The sequence below is a fragment of the Schistocerca piceifrons genome, chromosome 1, assembly GCF_021461385.2.
Source record: "Schistocerca piceifrons isolate TAMUIC-IGC-003096 chromosome 1, iqSchPice1.1, whole genome shotgun sequence".
Classification (NCBI taxonomy): domain Eukaryota; kingdom Metazoa; phylum Arthropoda; class Insecta; order Orthoptera; family Acrididae; genus Schistocerca; species Schistocerca piceifrons.
In genome coordinates, this window is record NC_060138.1 from 618,536,704 (window position 1) to 618,551,152 (window position 14,449).

The following is a 14,449-nucleotide window of genomic DNA, read 5'->3' on the forward strand; positions in this document are numbered from 1 at the left end:
CAAATAGATACTACTTTAATGTTACACAAGTACAATATTAGAATTGCCACAGCCAACTTTTAATTCATTTCCATGTACAGGAAAATACAGTTCAGAGAGGGTATTGCAATAAGAACAAGCACACAATGATAACAAGCACACAAAATCATGGGTTACATTCATGCACAGTCTAACAGTGAAGTGTTCCTAGTCACAAAACATTAGAGCAGCCAAGAGCCTAGCGTACTGGCTTATATACAGCTGTTTGCACTCAGCATAACGCTTGCTTAGCCATCTGTGCCAAGTGAGGGAGCCTGTTTAGGCCGGCTGTAGGAGCATGCACTGTTTAATTATGTGCACTCACTGTATACGGTTACAATGCTCCTTCTCCATTTTGGGAAAACTGATCACCATGGAGATGTTCATGTCTTCATTGGAAGGAGATGACTGCTGGAATAGGTGTCATGCCATCGCAGGAAAATACAATCTGAAATAAGATAGGCATGAGGATGTGTGGCACCCACTCCCCAATGAGAGCCTGTAAGGGAGCAGTGGTGATGGAGGTATCATATCCATGTCCACATCTGTGCAGGCATTCGGTGCAGTGGCAGGAGAGAAGACAAAGGCAGCAATGGTGGCAGCAGCAGCAAAATGGTCCACAGAAATGGAGGCAGCCCGGCACTAACTACATTACCCAGTGCCAGGGGCACCCAGAATGAAGGTCACGCAGGAGATGGAGGGGGGTATCGACCACAGTGTAGCAGCCACAGCAGCTGCAAGAGTGGTGGGATCTCCAGCAAATGGTCAGTCACATGTGGGCACAGCTGGTCTAGTATCGGAGGTGCGCACGACACAGAGGCAGTGACCTCTGCAGTGACTGATGACCACCAGTGTCCAATTACGGCTCCGTCCAAACCCATGGGCCCAGATGACAGAGCCTGGATGGAACCACGGTGAGGTGGCTGCTGGTGGATGGCCGGGAGTTGGCCAGAGCAGCTGAAGCAATATTCAGGGTTGGCAGCTGTTGAAGCAGCTCTGTTGGGCTACGATCACCCATCGGAGTGAACCTATAAGAACTTGAGAACCTATCAAGGGCTCAGATGAAAAAATATGTCATCCTGTCTTCTCCTTGGGAGAAGACTGTGTGACATATTTTTTCATCTGAATTTTCAGAGTACAGGCCGTTTTATTGGGGTGAAATGGAAAAACTGCACAAATTATTCAAAAATTCTTCAAAATCTTGAGACACATCGTGGGCGATTGTCCATCACAAGTGTGTACGGTAATCCTTCCAAGGATGTGGACATGCAATGAACCTTATATTGAAATTTTGAGAAAGCGTAAACTACAAGCCAAAGGAGTTAAGGAAGGGATCAGCAAAATCAGCATGAATATGCTCCCAGGGGTACAGGATGGTGGGCTACAGGGGGAGAGAGGCTCATGGGTCCACTGCTGGATGACACACTGTGGGCAGGCTGACACAACATGCATGATTTCACTGTCAACACCCAGTCAAGACACAGGTCTGCAGCCCAACAATTTTGTATGGAACTTGATCTGATACCAGATGCACTTCATTAGAAATAGAGAATCCAAAAATTTTGAAAGTGTCTAATCCAAATAAGTTTTCAGCATTGGCATCTTCTACCACTAGAAAGGTCAAAGGGTGAACAACTGCTTTATGCAATACAGAAGCAGGAAATTACCCAATATGGGTATTTTTATTTTGTTTTCTTTTTTTATAAAGATTGCACACTACTCAATGCTTTTGCACATGGACCACTCATGTTTATCAATGCAGCAGAGGCACAATGATGAGGACCATGCAACCATTATTGTGATGTTGACTGCTGCTTAGCATAGCACTACCCCATGTGATGTGGAAATTATGATTGCATGGCCACGAGAACATCTTGCCCCCATGAGCTAATCAACAACAGCTGAGGAAGAGATGCAAGGGCTGCTACTTCACACCAAGCTTCTATCTGATTTCCTGCTTATCTCTCTCTCTGTGAGAGAGGGATTCTCATACTTTAAAGCAGGTTCACAAATTTCTTTATCGGGGGCCATGTGTTTTGTAACATCATGAAACAGTGAATCAGTTTGAGTCCTGGTGGGCTTCAGTAACAAACTGGCAGTGATGGCTACGCCCGTGAAGTTTCACTACCCAAGCTCTGTATGACTGTTGTGGCCACTTTTGACAATGGTAGAACTCAATGCAAACTTCAATAATGTGAGTACATTTTGTAACACCCCAATTACAGAAACCCTAATAAACAACCCTTTGTTGTAAAGGAAGTAGGAAAATTAGTCATCCTGACAGTAATGGCAACTACTGACGACAAAATTTACACTTGTGTTAATTTGATCAACAAGAATGTCATGTGAATAGTAATATTTATCATGAAATAGAGACTGAATAAAAGAATATTATAGGATTCACAACAAAATCATCAGAGAAAGAATTGCAATATAATTAATAATGAAGGTTAAAGCCCAGATGGTATACTGGCCAAAGGTAACATTTACCACAGAAGAGAGTTGTAGCTGCATCAAAAAGGAAGTTCGATGTGACTACAATGTAACTCAGAAATGGAAATGTTAGCTTCAGTTGCTGTCTAGTCGCTCTATAGTACTATTGCGATAGTAGCACACATGTAAGCGCTACTAGATTGATTTAAGCTAATTGGAAATTTGAAAGTTTTGTGATTTAAACTGAAGTATTATTCAGAAGTCATACTAAAGCAAAGTCATCTTTACCATTAGCAAGATAACGGGATACAGAGATTCGTGATGAAGTTAAATCGTGTGAGATTTGTGATGGGACTTAGCCTTTGTGTTACTGAATATGCACAAACATTCAAGGACATTGTAAAAGAAAGATCGCCGACAAAATAAAAAAAACAATTATTAGTCTCGAGTAGGTAACAAACAAATGCAAACACGAAGAACGTACAATTGCGCCGAGTTGTCAGAAGTTGTCATCAACGAGAGGATTACTGATGCAAACGGAAGCAATTCCCTCAGTGAGAAATCGGTGTGCATGCTCAGTGTAGGGACAGTTAATTACAAGGAACAATAAAAATGGATTCAAACTAAATCTTCGTGTTGCCTGCATAATTGAAGAGACATTTTCATGTGTATTAGTGAAAATTAATTGACTATTAGACTATTATGAAATGAAAAGTGAATTCACGGTTATTTAACAGTGAACGGTCATTGATTTGTCCCAAGATTATGATGCATTCTGAACATTCCTTAAGTATATGTTATCACTGGAATTACATCGTGTAATTATTGAACACGCGACGAAGCGACGTCTTGACGATGGAATAACAATTTATCAACTTCACGTCCTCGCAATTCCATATTGTAGCCATCACTTGGATGATGGATTGAAGATTCACAACTTTATATTATTAGTATTCAACATCCATTATCTAACCAGGCATAATAAAAAGAATAACTACAGTTAGCCAGTTCATACAAGCTGAAAAGTCTATCGCGCACTCACAACAAAAGAGAACTGTTGGTCATCATTAGGTAAAAGGAGTCATCGCATCATCAAGTGGTGCAATTGCCACGTTTATCAGTGAAGAAACAAGAGTGGCTGACACATTCTGATGCACTGCTCTATTGAAATAATGACATTAATCACGAAAGATGATATCTGAAATATGACCAAACCACGTGAGGAGTTTGTGTGTTTCTATTAGTGACAGGGTGCCGTTGTCGTGAGTGACTGATGCCATTCCACGTCATACTGACTGGGACAACCATCACCACCAAGTCGTGCCAACTCTAAGGAGACCCTGACGCCACATTATTTGGCGTCAACATGGCGCCCGACAATGCCAAATGACACAATGTATGAAGAACCTCCCATTTGAATTTCTGCAGGAGTGCCACGACTGTGTTGGCCATATGAGGCTTTGCATTGTCGTGGAGCAGAATGACCCCATAGGTGAGATTGCCTGCTCGTTTTGATTTGATCACTTGGCAAAAGGTGGTCAAGGTTTATGAGTAATGGTGAGCATTCACTGTTGTCCTGTGCTGCAGGAAGTGAATCAGAAGGGGGCCATTTTTGGTCTCCTTAAAAAGGCTCTGAGGGGCGAACGATTCACCTCGGATGACAATGTCTGGCTGTACATGCGGAACTGGTTAACATCGCAGCCCCAGCAATTTTATGGGACAGCGATTCACCACCTTGTGTCACAGTAGGACAATTGTCTCAACAGCCAGGATCAATACTTCTAACATACAGGTACTGGTTTCTGTAATTATGCCTCAGGTTCATTTCACTTTGAACGCCCCTTATACATAACAAAATAGACACCTATTGCCAACTCATTCTCCTCATGAATAGTCTACCTGGTTCCTTCCATTCTGTAACACCTTAACTGGTGTCCTGTAGGCAGTTTTGACCCATTTTTTCCAAAAAAGGTGCTCAATTGGACTTAATCAGAATCATGAGAAAATCAGAATTGTAAAAAAAGAGTCAAGTAATGTGATTCCTCATCATCAAAACCATTCTCAGAAATCCCAGAGGAAATTTTTCAACTGTTCAAATGAAGAAGTATCTATTAGTGAAGCATATCCAAATTTCTCTGTTTGCTGATGACGCTGTACTGTTAGCCTCCATTGCAGATGAACTTCAACAACAGTGAAATAATATATTTGATCAATTTTCATTTATGTCTGAAAATTAATTATAACCAAAAAACATACGAAAATCACATACAGTAGTGAACAATTAAATCACTGAATCAAATGTTTAGATTTTATATTCTGGGCAGTTGAAGAAATCAGATGGATGAACTCCAAAAGAAATAAAAAGACGGGTAAAAATTACTCGAATTTCCAAAATTAAGTTTCTGATACATCTGAAAAGGAAAGTTTACAATAAGTTTTGACTTATGGCAAATATTCTAAAACTGACAGATGCTCAATAAGCAATGTAGAGATGCACATTAGGATTTACAAGGAGAGTGGGGGAAAAAAATCAAGGAACAGTGTGGAAGAGAAGCTGTAATTATGACTGTTTTAAAAATTAAATTGAATGGGAGAGACGTGTAGCCAGGTGAATGGATGAGAGAAGGAGCTAGCAAATTCTTAATGTACTCCAAGAGATTAAAAAACAGCCATGACGATCATCTAAAGGAAGGTGGGTAGGTTGCCTAAAAAAAAATGCAAGAACAACATGGATTCAATCAGCTAAAGACCATATAGCATAGAAAAGGTCAAGAACTTGACAATCAAATAAATAACAAATAGAAACAAAGCAGTAATTTGTCCACGCCTGGTATACTTAATTTCATCTGCAGTAGGACTCAATGCATTCACAAAAATTCTAGGGGTGACATCATTTCCTCTGAAATACCTGAATTTTTCAGAATTGAAACACCTGTTCATGACCCCTGTAAGAGGTTGAATGCAGCTCCTTTATGAACAAAATATTGTCCACCATCAGGACTTTGATGTACTTTGTAAATATTCATTCCTTAAAGGAATTATTTTGATGTAACTGCGTTTAAGTGCAAACACTATTTTTATTCAAACATTGCTAATCCTGGTCATCTGTGGTGTTAATTATATAGTTACAACAGTAAGATGTCTATGTCTTTTGGAGCTCTTTGGGTTGTGTTGAGGGTTGAGTGGAAGCTAATGAATCAAGTGAAGTAGGGTGAGTGCTTGAAGTCATAAAAGTAACCAGAGTGATAAGTAGATGAGAAAGGGAATGGCATATGTGTGTGTTCATCATTTGTGGTCAGAAATAAGTGTTCAGTGAAATAAAAGGTTTTGATTTAACTGTCATATTTTGAAAGTTTATGGTACCAATCTGTGCTTGATTTGAAAACTGAAGTAGTTCTGATATTGCAACATTCCAGGGGTGTTTTTGGAACTTATATTTCTTAAAACATTATTTTAATGCTTTTCTGAGCATTTTAAATTGTGAATACAACATTTGCTACAAATTGCTTCAACCACAGCAAAAGTTCTATTGTACCACATCTCAAAACCTGCATTTTTAATTTTCTTTCATCAGAGGCACCAGTATGGAGTATCGATGCATGCCATCACAAATCAAGCATTGGTTCTGATTATCATGTGAGGATTCAGTTACTGCTTCACTGCACCAGTACACATTCTTCCAAACATCACAAGGATTACGTTAGGTCTTTTTTACAGTATAGTTCTTTCAAAATGTTTCCTTCGATCTAATCAGATTATAAGATCACTACAATATATTGAGCTCTTTTCTATGTCAATTTTTTTGTCTAGACCGTAAATGTCAAAGTTGCTGTCATTATTTGACTGTATAGATGATTAGAATAATTTTTAGATATGATTTCTGGCAGCAAGTAATAGTAACTTTCCGCACCTGCATTTCTCTGCAATGAAACAATGATTTTATAAAATATTCATTATCTTATCCATTCATCTACAAAACCACTGTGCACAATGTAACTAATTCATTAACAGTACCATTTAGTCATAATGTATCACAGATCCAGTCAGCAAGCAAAAAATTGACAGTGTATAAATCAATGTAGATACTAATTTATAGTTTTGTGAGTTTCTGTAATGTTAGCAAGTAGATGCAACAGTTGATTTGCTGCTTTAAATCTCCCAAATGGTGCTGCTGATTCTCCACACTGAGTCAGAATCAATGGGAGGTCTGGATAATTCTCTAACACAAGATGTGGAGTGCTGTGGAGAAGTCCTCCTGGCATTATACCAGGCACTGCTTTTGGTGATAGCAAATGCTGTGAACAAACAAAGCAAGTAATAGGCATGGAAATTAAGAACATAATTACTCAGTTTAAAATTAACGTCAACAGTTTGCATTTCTTATGCCAACAATATGCTGTACAGACATAACATTCCAACCATTACAAATGTGTGTCAATGAAAAGAGTCATATCGTACATCTCATAATGTAAAAAATGAAAATGGAAAAAGAGAAAGTGAGCAAAAATGTGTGAAATAGTTCAAAGAAAGAGAAATATATGTGTCAATAATTTATGATTAATATATAAATACGTTGCACCCAATTTATGATTAACAAGGCAATATTTTTATTTCAAGTTACGACTCCCCTGTGCACCATACACAGAATCTGCTGACAGAGCTGTAGCTGAAAAGAAACATCAACTTGATAGGTATAAACAATGAGAGTTATGAATAATAAATATACAAGCAGTACATGCATTAATACAAAATAAACTCTGTATTATGTTGGTGGTTTCTTTTGACATTTCTTTTTAATGACTTCCATAAGAATGTAACACATCTAATTCACAAATATTTATTCAGTAAGGCTGCTGTGGAATGCCTGATTACTAACGACAGACACTGACATCATACTCATTTACGTAGAATGAAAACTTTATCAGTTCTTGCAAAATTTGCAGTAATGGCAATGAAAGCAAAGAGAAAAAGCTGCAAAATATGACAAAATTTCATGTGTCTATACTTTGAAACAATAGGCGTTGTTGGCCAAAAGCTCACTTCCCAAAAGTCTTTTCATTGTGTCTATCTGTGACTCAGGCACCTCCACTATATGGTAAATAGCAACTACCCTTTTCATAAATTGTTAAATTCTATCCTGGATTTTCCACTGATTGATTTTGTTATGATGACCCATAGTAACTTGTGTCCCATCTGACTGACAGTGACAAGAAGTAAGCACTATAGTTAACAGATACACATCCGGATTCCCAGCTGTCATTTCCATTCTTAAATCCTGTCAGTAACCTGAATAATATAGAAAGCTACAGCAACACAACTACAAAAAAATGTGCATTCCCTATTTGTTAGGTGACATAAGACAGCTACACTGTAAGTGAACATATAAACTGCAACATGAATACAGCATTACCTTTCCTAACAGCTGTCTACTGTTTATACACAGCAGTGGTTCCCAAACTTTCTGAGATCATTAACCCTAAGTGCAATCAGATATTAGATAATAGCCCCCCACTGCCTTAACATCATCAACATCATTACCCAATTAATCTTTAGAATAAATAAGAATTTTCTTTGCACATTATTATTTTTAAAATACAAAAGGTAAGTGATACTTACTTTTTGTAGTATTTTATTAAACCACAGTCTACTGAATCAATGTAACAATTGAAACCACTCATTTCTAACAACCATTATTTGTAGAATTATGAAGCAATACTCAGGACATAACAAGTGCTACCTATCCATCTCAGAAAAGACAGATAACTATCCACACTGAGGACAGACACTTGTTACAAAACATGTGTCCTTTGCACCACTCATCTCCCTAGTGACACTTGCTTCATCCACACTCTGCACCTCCACTTAAAATCAACCCAGTTAAAATGTGCATACTATACATATTCTTTATAGAACACTTGCTGCTGGACTCCTTACTTTTGAACTGTGCCCAAGCATTGCCAATGCTCATCATAATAACAATACAATATAGATGCTACAGCAATGTAGTAATCATGTGCTGTACAGTCAATTAGTTTGTTTATTTGTTGTGAAGTGAATAATGAAGTAACTTCTGGTTTACTGGAGGAACTACCTACAATTTAGAGAAGGTATTTTCAGGAGATGTGACATATGTGTTTCTATTTTACTGCCATAGATGCTTCATACAAAGTATGTGTGTAGTGGGTGGACTATGTGAGGAACATGATGTTCTTACATTCATTTCTCAAGCAGTAACCTTCACCACATTGTGCCACAAGTTATACTTGTATTCGAAAAATGTACTTATTATAACTACAATATTATGAAAAAGGATAGATTGCTACTAACCATATGGGGGAGATGTTGAGTCGCAGACAAGAACAACAGAAAGATGCAAAACAAGTAAGCTCTCAGCCAAAAGGCTTTCTTCTGAATTAGACAACATACTCACACACATTCATGCAAACGCAGTTCTGACACATATGACAACTGTCTCTGGCTGTCGAGGGCTCACTGCAAGCAGCTGTGCGTGATGGGAAAAGCAATCTGGGTGGTGAGGAGTCAGGAGGAAGTTAGGGTGGGGAGGGGGAGAGATGACAGGGTAGGAGTGGGGTGTTGAAGTGCTGCTTGTGGGAGCATACAGGGACAAAATGGGGAGAAGGTTGGACAGCTAGGTGCAGTCAGGAGGTTAGGTGGAGTGTATGGGGGCGAGGGAGAGAATGGAAAAGGAGAGAAGTAAAAAGTCTGTGCATTAGTGGAATAGAAGGCTGCGTGGTGCTAGAGTGGGAACAGGGAATGGGATAGGTGGGTCAAGGACAGTGACACATTACTGGTTTCTCAGATAGCCTAGCCTTTGATGGGATAGATGATGCTTGTGACCTGACTATAGTAGGTGGTGGTGGGAGGATGTATGGGACAGGTCTATCAAGGTCTATCACAGGCATATGAGCCCTGAGGCAAGGGGTTGGGAGGAGGGGTTGAGTAGGGATGAACAAGGATATGGTGGGAGGCAGTATACGAGGGTGGGAAGGATAGCAGATAGTACATCTCTCATTTCAGGGCACAATGAGAGGTAGTCAAAATCCTGGCAAAGAACGTGATTCAGTTGCTCCAGTCCAGGGTGGAACTGAGACATGAGGGGAATGCTCCTCTGGGGCTGGACATTGGTCTTTGGGAGATGCTGGGCGACTGGAGAGGTAAGGCATGGAAGATCTGTTTCTGTACAAGGTTGGGAAGGTAATTACAGTTTGTGAAAGCCTCAGTGAGACCCTTGGTATATTTCAAGAGGGATTGTTTGTCACTACAGATGTGATGGCCATGGGTGGCTAGGCTGTGAGGAAGGGATTTCTCAGTATGGAATGGATGACAGTTGTTGAAGTGGAGGTATTGCTGGTAGTTGGTAGGTCTGATATGGACAGAGGTATTGATGTAGCCATTTTTGAGGTGGAGGTCAACCTCGAGGAAGGTCACGTGTTGTGTTGAGGAGGACCAGGTGAAGCAAATGGGGGAGAAAGTGTTGAGGCTCTGGAGAAATGTGGATAATGTGTCCTCACTCTCAATCCAAATAACAATGATGTCATCAGTGAACATGAATTAGGAGAGGGATTTGAGATTCTAGGTGTTTAGAAAGGATTCCTCTAGATGGCCCACAGGTAGGTTGACACACAATGGTGTCACGCAAGTGCCCATTGCCTTACAGTGAATTTTTGTAGTTTATGCCTTCAAAGGAGATAGTAATTGTGGGTGAGGATACAGTTGGTATGGTGACCAGGAAGGAGATTGTACATTTGCATTGGGAAAGTAGTATAATGGGAAGTGGCATCAATAGCGACTAGCAGGGCACCATGTGGTAAAGCAATGGGAACTGTGGAGAATCACTGGAGGAAATGGTTGGTGTCTTTTTATACAGGTGGATATGTTGCAAGTAGTAAGTTGAAGGTGTTGGTCTATGAGAGCAGAGATTCTCTCAGTGGGGCACAGTAGCCAGCTACAACGGGGCATGTTGGGTGGTTGGGTTTATGGACTTTATGAAGCATGTAGAAGATAGGAGTGCAAGGAGTGGCAGGGCTGAGGAGAGAGATAGACTACAGGGAGAGGTTCTGGGATGGGCCTAAAGAGTCGATGAGAGATTGGAGATCCTGCAAGATTTCTGGAATGGAATCATTGTGACAGAGTTTGTGGGTGGACGAACCTGACAACTGGTGCAGTCCTTCCACCAATTAATCCTCACGATTCAAAACCACAGTGATGGAGCCTTTGTCAGCAGGTAGGTGGGGATCAGTTTTTAAATGGTGGATTGTGGTTCTCACTTCAGATGTAACGTTAGGTTGCATGTTGAGGGATCTGGGGAAGAATGTAATTATTATAACTACAATATTATGAAAAAGGATAGGTTGTTACTAACCATATAGTTTAAGTGTAAGGAATTTTGGAAAGTGATGGGGTGATTTGTGGGCAATAGGTGTGGATCACGATCAAATGGAAGAGTGAACAGAGTCAGGCAACATTCAATGTTGGCCTTTGGTTGAGTCACATTGATGGGGTTGGTGGTGAAAATTGTACAGTGGGGGCTGTTACTGAATGGATTTATTAGTATTAAAATTTGATTTTTATTTTTCACTTGTTCGTCAGTGCCTTCTGCCTGGCAGCTAGTTGCAGCGTCTCAGTCACGTTGCCCAGAACCAAACATAACCACTTTGAAACTCACTTGTTGAACCATCAGCAGCTGAATTCATGTGTTGCTGATGAGGTAATGCTACCAAACTGCGTGTCTTCGATTTGGCCAACCAATAGGGAAGCTTGAAGGTGGTCAAGTGGGGTTGGCACCGCGGTCAGCCGCTGGGAGCAGACACGCCGTCTGGTCTCTTCTGCTGGCAGCTTCTGACCCAACCAGACATTCTCCTCTCATGATCTCTTGGGCAGCATTCAGTCTCAGCAGCTCCTCTAAGCCTGCATTTCCTTTTTATGGCATTAAACATTCATGCAGTTAAAAATATGTTTGATTTTAAACCTCAATGGTTGCCTACTGCTCTTCCCTCCTGTCCAATCCTAACGCATTAACATCTGGTGTCGGAAATGGGATTGCTCCCTGTTAGGCCCTCTTATTTGAAGTTTAACCAGCCATACCTAATGAAGCTGTCAGTAATATTTCACATTTGATGTGCCGTGCAATAACAAGCCTGTGCGGCTGGTCCTGGCGGAGGTTCGAGTCCTCCCTCGGGCATGGGTGTGTGTGTTTGTCCTTAGGATAATTAGGTTAAGTAGTGTGTAAGCTTAGGGACTGATGACCTTAGCAGTTAAGTCCCGTATGATTTCACACACATTTGAACAATAACAAGCACTTGCATTTGTGCTTCGCCATGCAGTGTTCCACCATTTCAGTGTTTCTTCCAAACAGCTGCCACAGCGAACACCAGGCCGCATGGCCAGGCAACTCGCCACACCACACAGGCAGCTGCTACGCTGCTGCCACCTCCAGGCAGTCCGATGCTATGCCACGCTGTGGGAAGCCGCCTTCCACGCCGCTCCGCAGCATGGTTGCATGTTCCGTCCGACTAGCTGAGGCATGGCGCCCAGCCATCAACACTGCTGACATCACCTTCACCACCGTTTCCTGCTGCCATCGTCCAATGCACCACTGCCGCAACTTTTGTAAGTTCAGCGCTTCATTCCTACTTGCTGTTGCATCCTTGCTGCCAGCTACGCTGTCATCGTGTCAAGTATAGGCCCTTTTTTTCCTTCTCGTGCCTCACACGCATGGTACCACAGCTGGCGAGGGGAATTCCACACCTACAGAAACACCAGACCCAGTAGCCACTCTTCAAGCAAAAGTAGATAAGTTATTATTGTGAAAAATAGAATTGACAGAAGAATGCCAAAAATTGGCTCAAACCCAGTCTGCCAGTCCAAGTACCCCAGAAACATGACCTGCTGCACTGCAAATGACGGCTGCAAGCACCTCCAGTAGCACTGTACCCCAGCCATACATTGCAAATTTGGCTAACAATTTCCCTGTAGTCAACTTTATCCAGACATTTTCCAGGAAAACCAATGAGCAAATACATTCCTTCCTACAAACTGTCTGAGATGTAGGCCGCACTTGTGCTTGGTCAGATGATTTCCTGTTAAGCGGTCTCCACTTTAAACTGTCAGGTGATGCCCGTACATACATCAAATCAGTTCACACCCTTAGGGACACTACCTCCTTTGCCACGTTAGAAGCTGGGTTGAAAGAGAGAGATTCTGACAGACGTGACGCCAGCTATTACAGGGACAAGTTATCCACCCTCCACCAGAAGCAAAGGGAGGATGTAGAGGCATTTGCTGACCGAATCCGCGCTGTGGCTTGCCACACTTACATGCTGGGTTCGGATCCCATCCATAACGAGGTGTTAATCGAGCAAGCGGAAACCCGCTCAATTGACATATTTATATGTGGAATCAACCTGTGTGTTGAGGGGAGGTCAAAATAGTCTCACGCACCTCATTGCATGATGCCACATGACTCGCGATGTTGCTGGAGGAGGTAGCACATTTTATAGCCAATTATGCACACCTGGACAAACAGCCATGTCCAAGGGCATATGAGTAAAAACTGCTCGCAGAATCCGCGAAACGGGGACCCCTCATACAACCAGCAGAGGGAACAATTCACCAAAAATCCACCCAGACCCCAAAGACAACCAGGAAACAGTTGAGGGGCAAGTCATGCCGCCAGACCAGGCCCCCTGTAAAATTTATGCATCATGTCTGCCACAGTGTCGTAAATGAGGTGGCAAGTATCCTCCTCAATCATAAAGTTCGGTGAAAGAAGGTAAGAGTGCTTATTGACACGGGAGCACAAACTAGTGTGTTATTCATAGGACACAGGGATAGACAATTGTTAAAACCACCACATCACCACATTAACAGTCTGAGCGATGAGATAATCATACCCGCTGGGTATCGCCAAGTTAAGTTCAAAATCGGAACCAGCCACTACCCTTTTGACATGGATATAATTCAAAAACGAAGGCAAGATTTCAGTGTCATCCTGGGGAGTGATTTCCTCCACCACTATCAGAGTGTAGTAGATTACAGAACACAAACCGTTTGTCTTGGTGAGCAAACCCACCATTTTAGCATCCCACGACATTCCGTCGCAAGGTACTTCTGAAATGCGGCTGCTTCCACAGGTTCCTTCTGCGCAGACATGGGCATTACATACAACTACTTCTGTTAGAATCAGCAGTGGCACGGGACGCATTCTCTGGCTTGGTGTCAAATCCTGCGAACTGCCGAGAACAGCCGTATTGGTGGATCCTCTCCATCAAAACGATGTCCTTAACAGATTAAAGGTCAGTGTAAAATGTGGTTTAACAACAGCGGAAGTGCAGGGGAAGAAATTTTACATTCCTGTCTGTTTGGATAATTTTGGAATGAAGAAGGTAGAAATTACTAGTGGTAACATTACAGCTAGCAACCATGAGATTGAAGAAAACAACCCCGTACAAGAGAAGTAGAATGTAACATATGTCATATTGCTCCCATGCTCAAAGACAAATTTGAGGATAAGTTAGCTCATCTGCCTGTGGCTGACAAAAACAAATTGCACTCCGTCTTGCAAGAACACTCCTGGTTATTTGAGGAAAGGTGTTATTTGCTGGCTACTGACCTTGTTTACCATGAAATTCCCACCAGAGATGCGTGGCCCACTGTGGAGAAACTGTATAGAATGCTGTATCAACTCCAGCCTGTTGTGGAGGAAACTATCCAACAGCAGCTAGAGGCAGGGATAATACAACCCTCCGCCAGACCCTGGTTATCCCCAATCATTGTGATCCCCAAGAAATCAACCAATGGAGGGAAGACCTACCGTCTCTGCGTCAATATGAGAGCAGTAAATAAGGAAACCACTCCTGATACTTACCCTCTCCCCCGTTTCGACGAAACGCTGGACAGGTTAGGAAATTTCAAATGCTTCACTACCTTTGATATGAAGAGTGGGTACCACCAAATACCGATTGCACCACCAGACAGG

General features: G+C 41.6%; 1 protein-coding gene across 1 annotated transcript in view; it reads right to left on the bottom strand.

Moving 5' to 3' along the window:
* Window positions 1-5,870: 5,870 nt before the first annotated feature.
* LOC124804174 (divergent protein kinase domain 2A) overlaps window positions 5,871-14,449 on the bottom strand; it is an 87,859-nt gene continuing 79,280 nt past the window's right edge. The window contains exon 4 of the mRNA XM_047264732.1: window positions 5,871-6,746. Coding sequence (XP_047120688.1) covers window positions 6,537-6,746 — 210 coding nt within the window. The 3' untranslated portion in view covers window positions 5,871-6,536. The remainder of the gene's footprint in view (window positions 6,747-14,449) is intronic.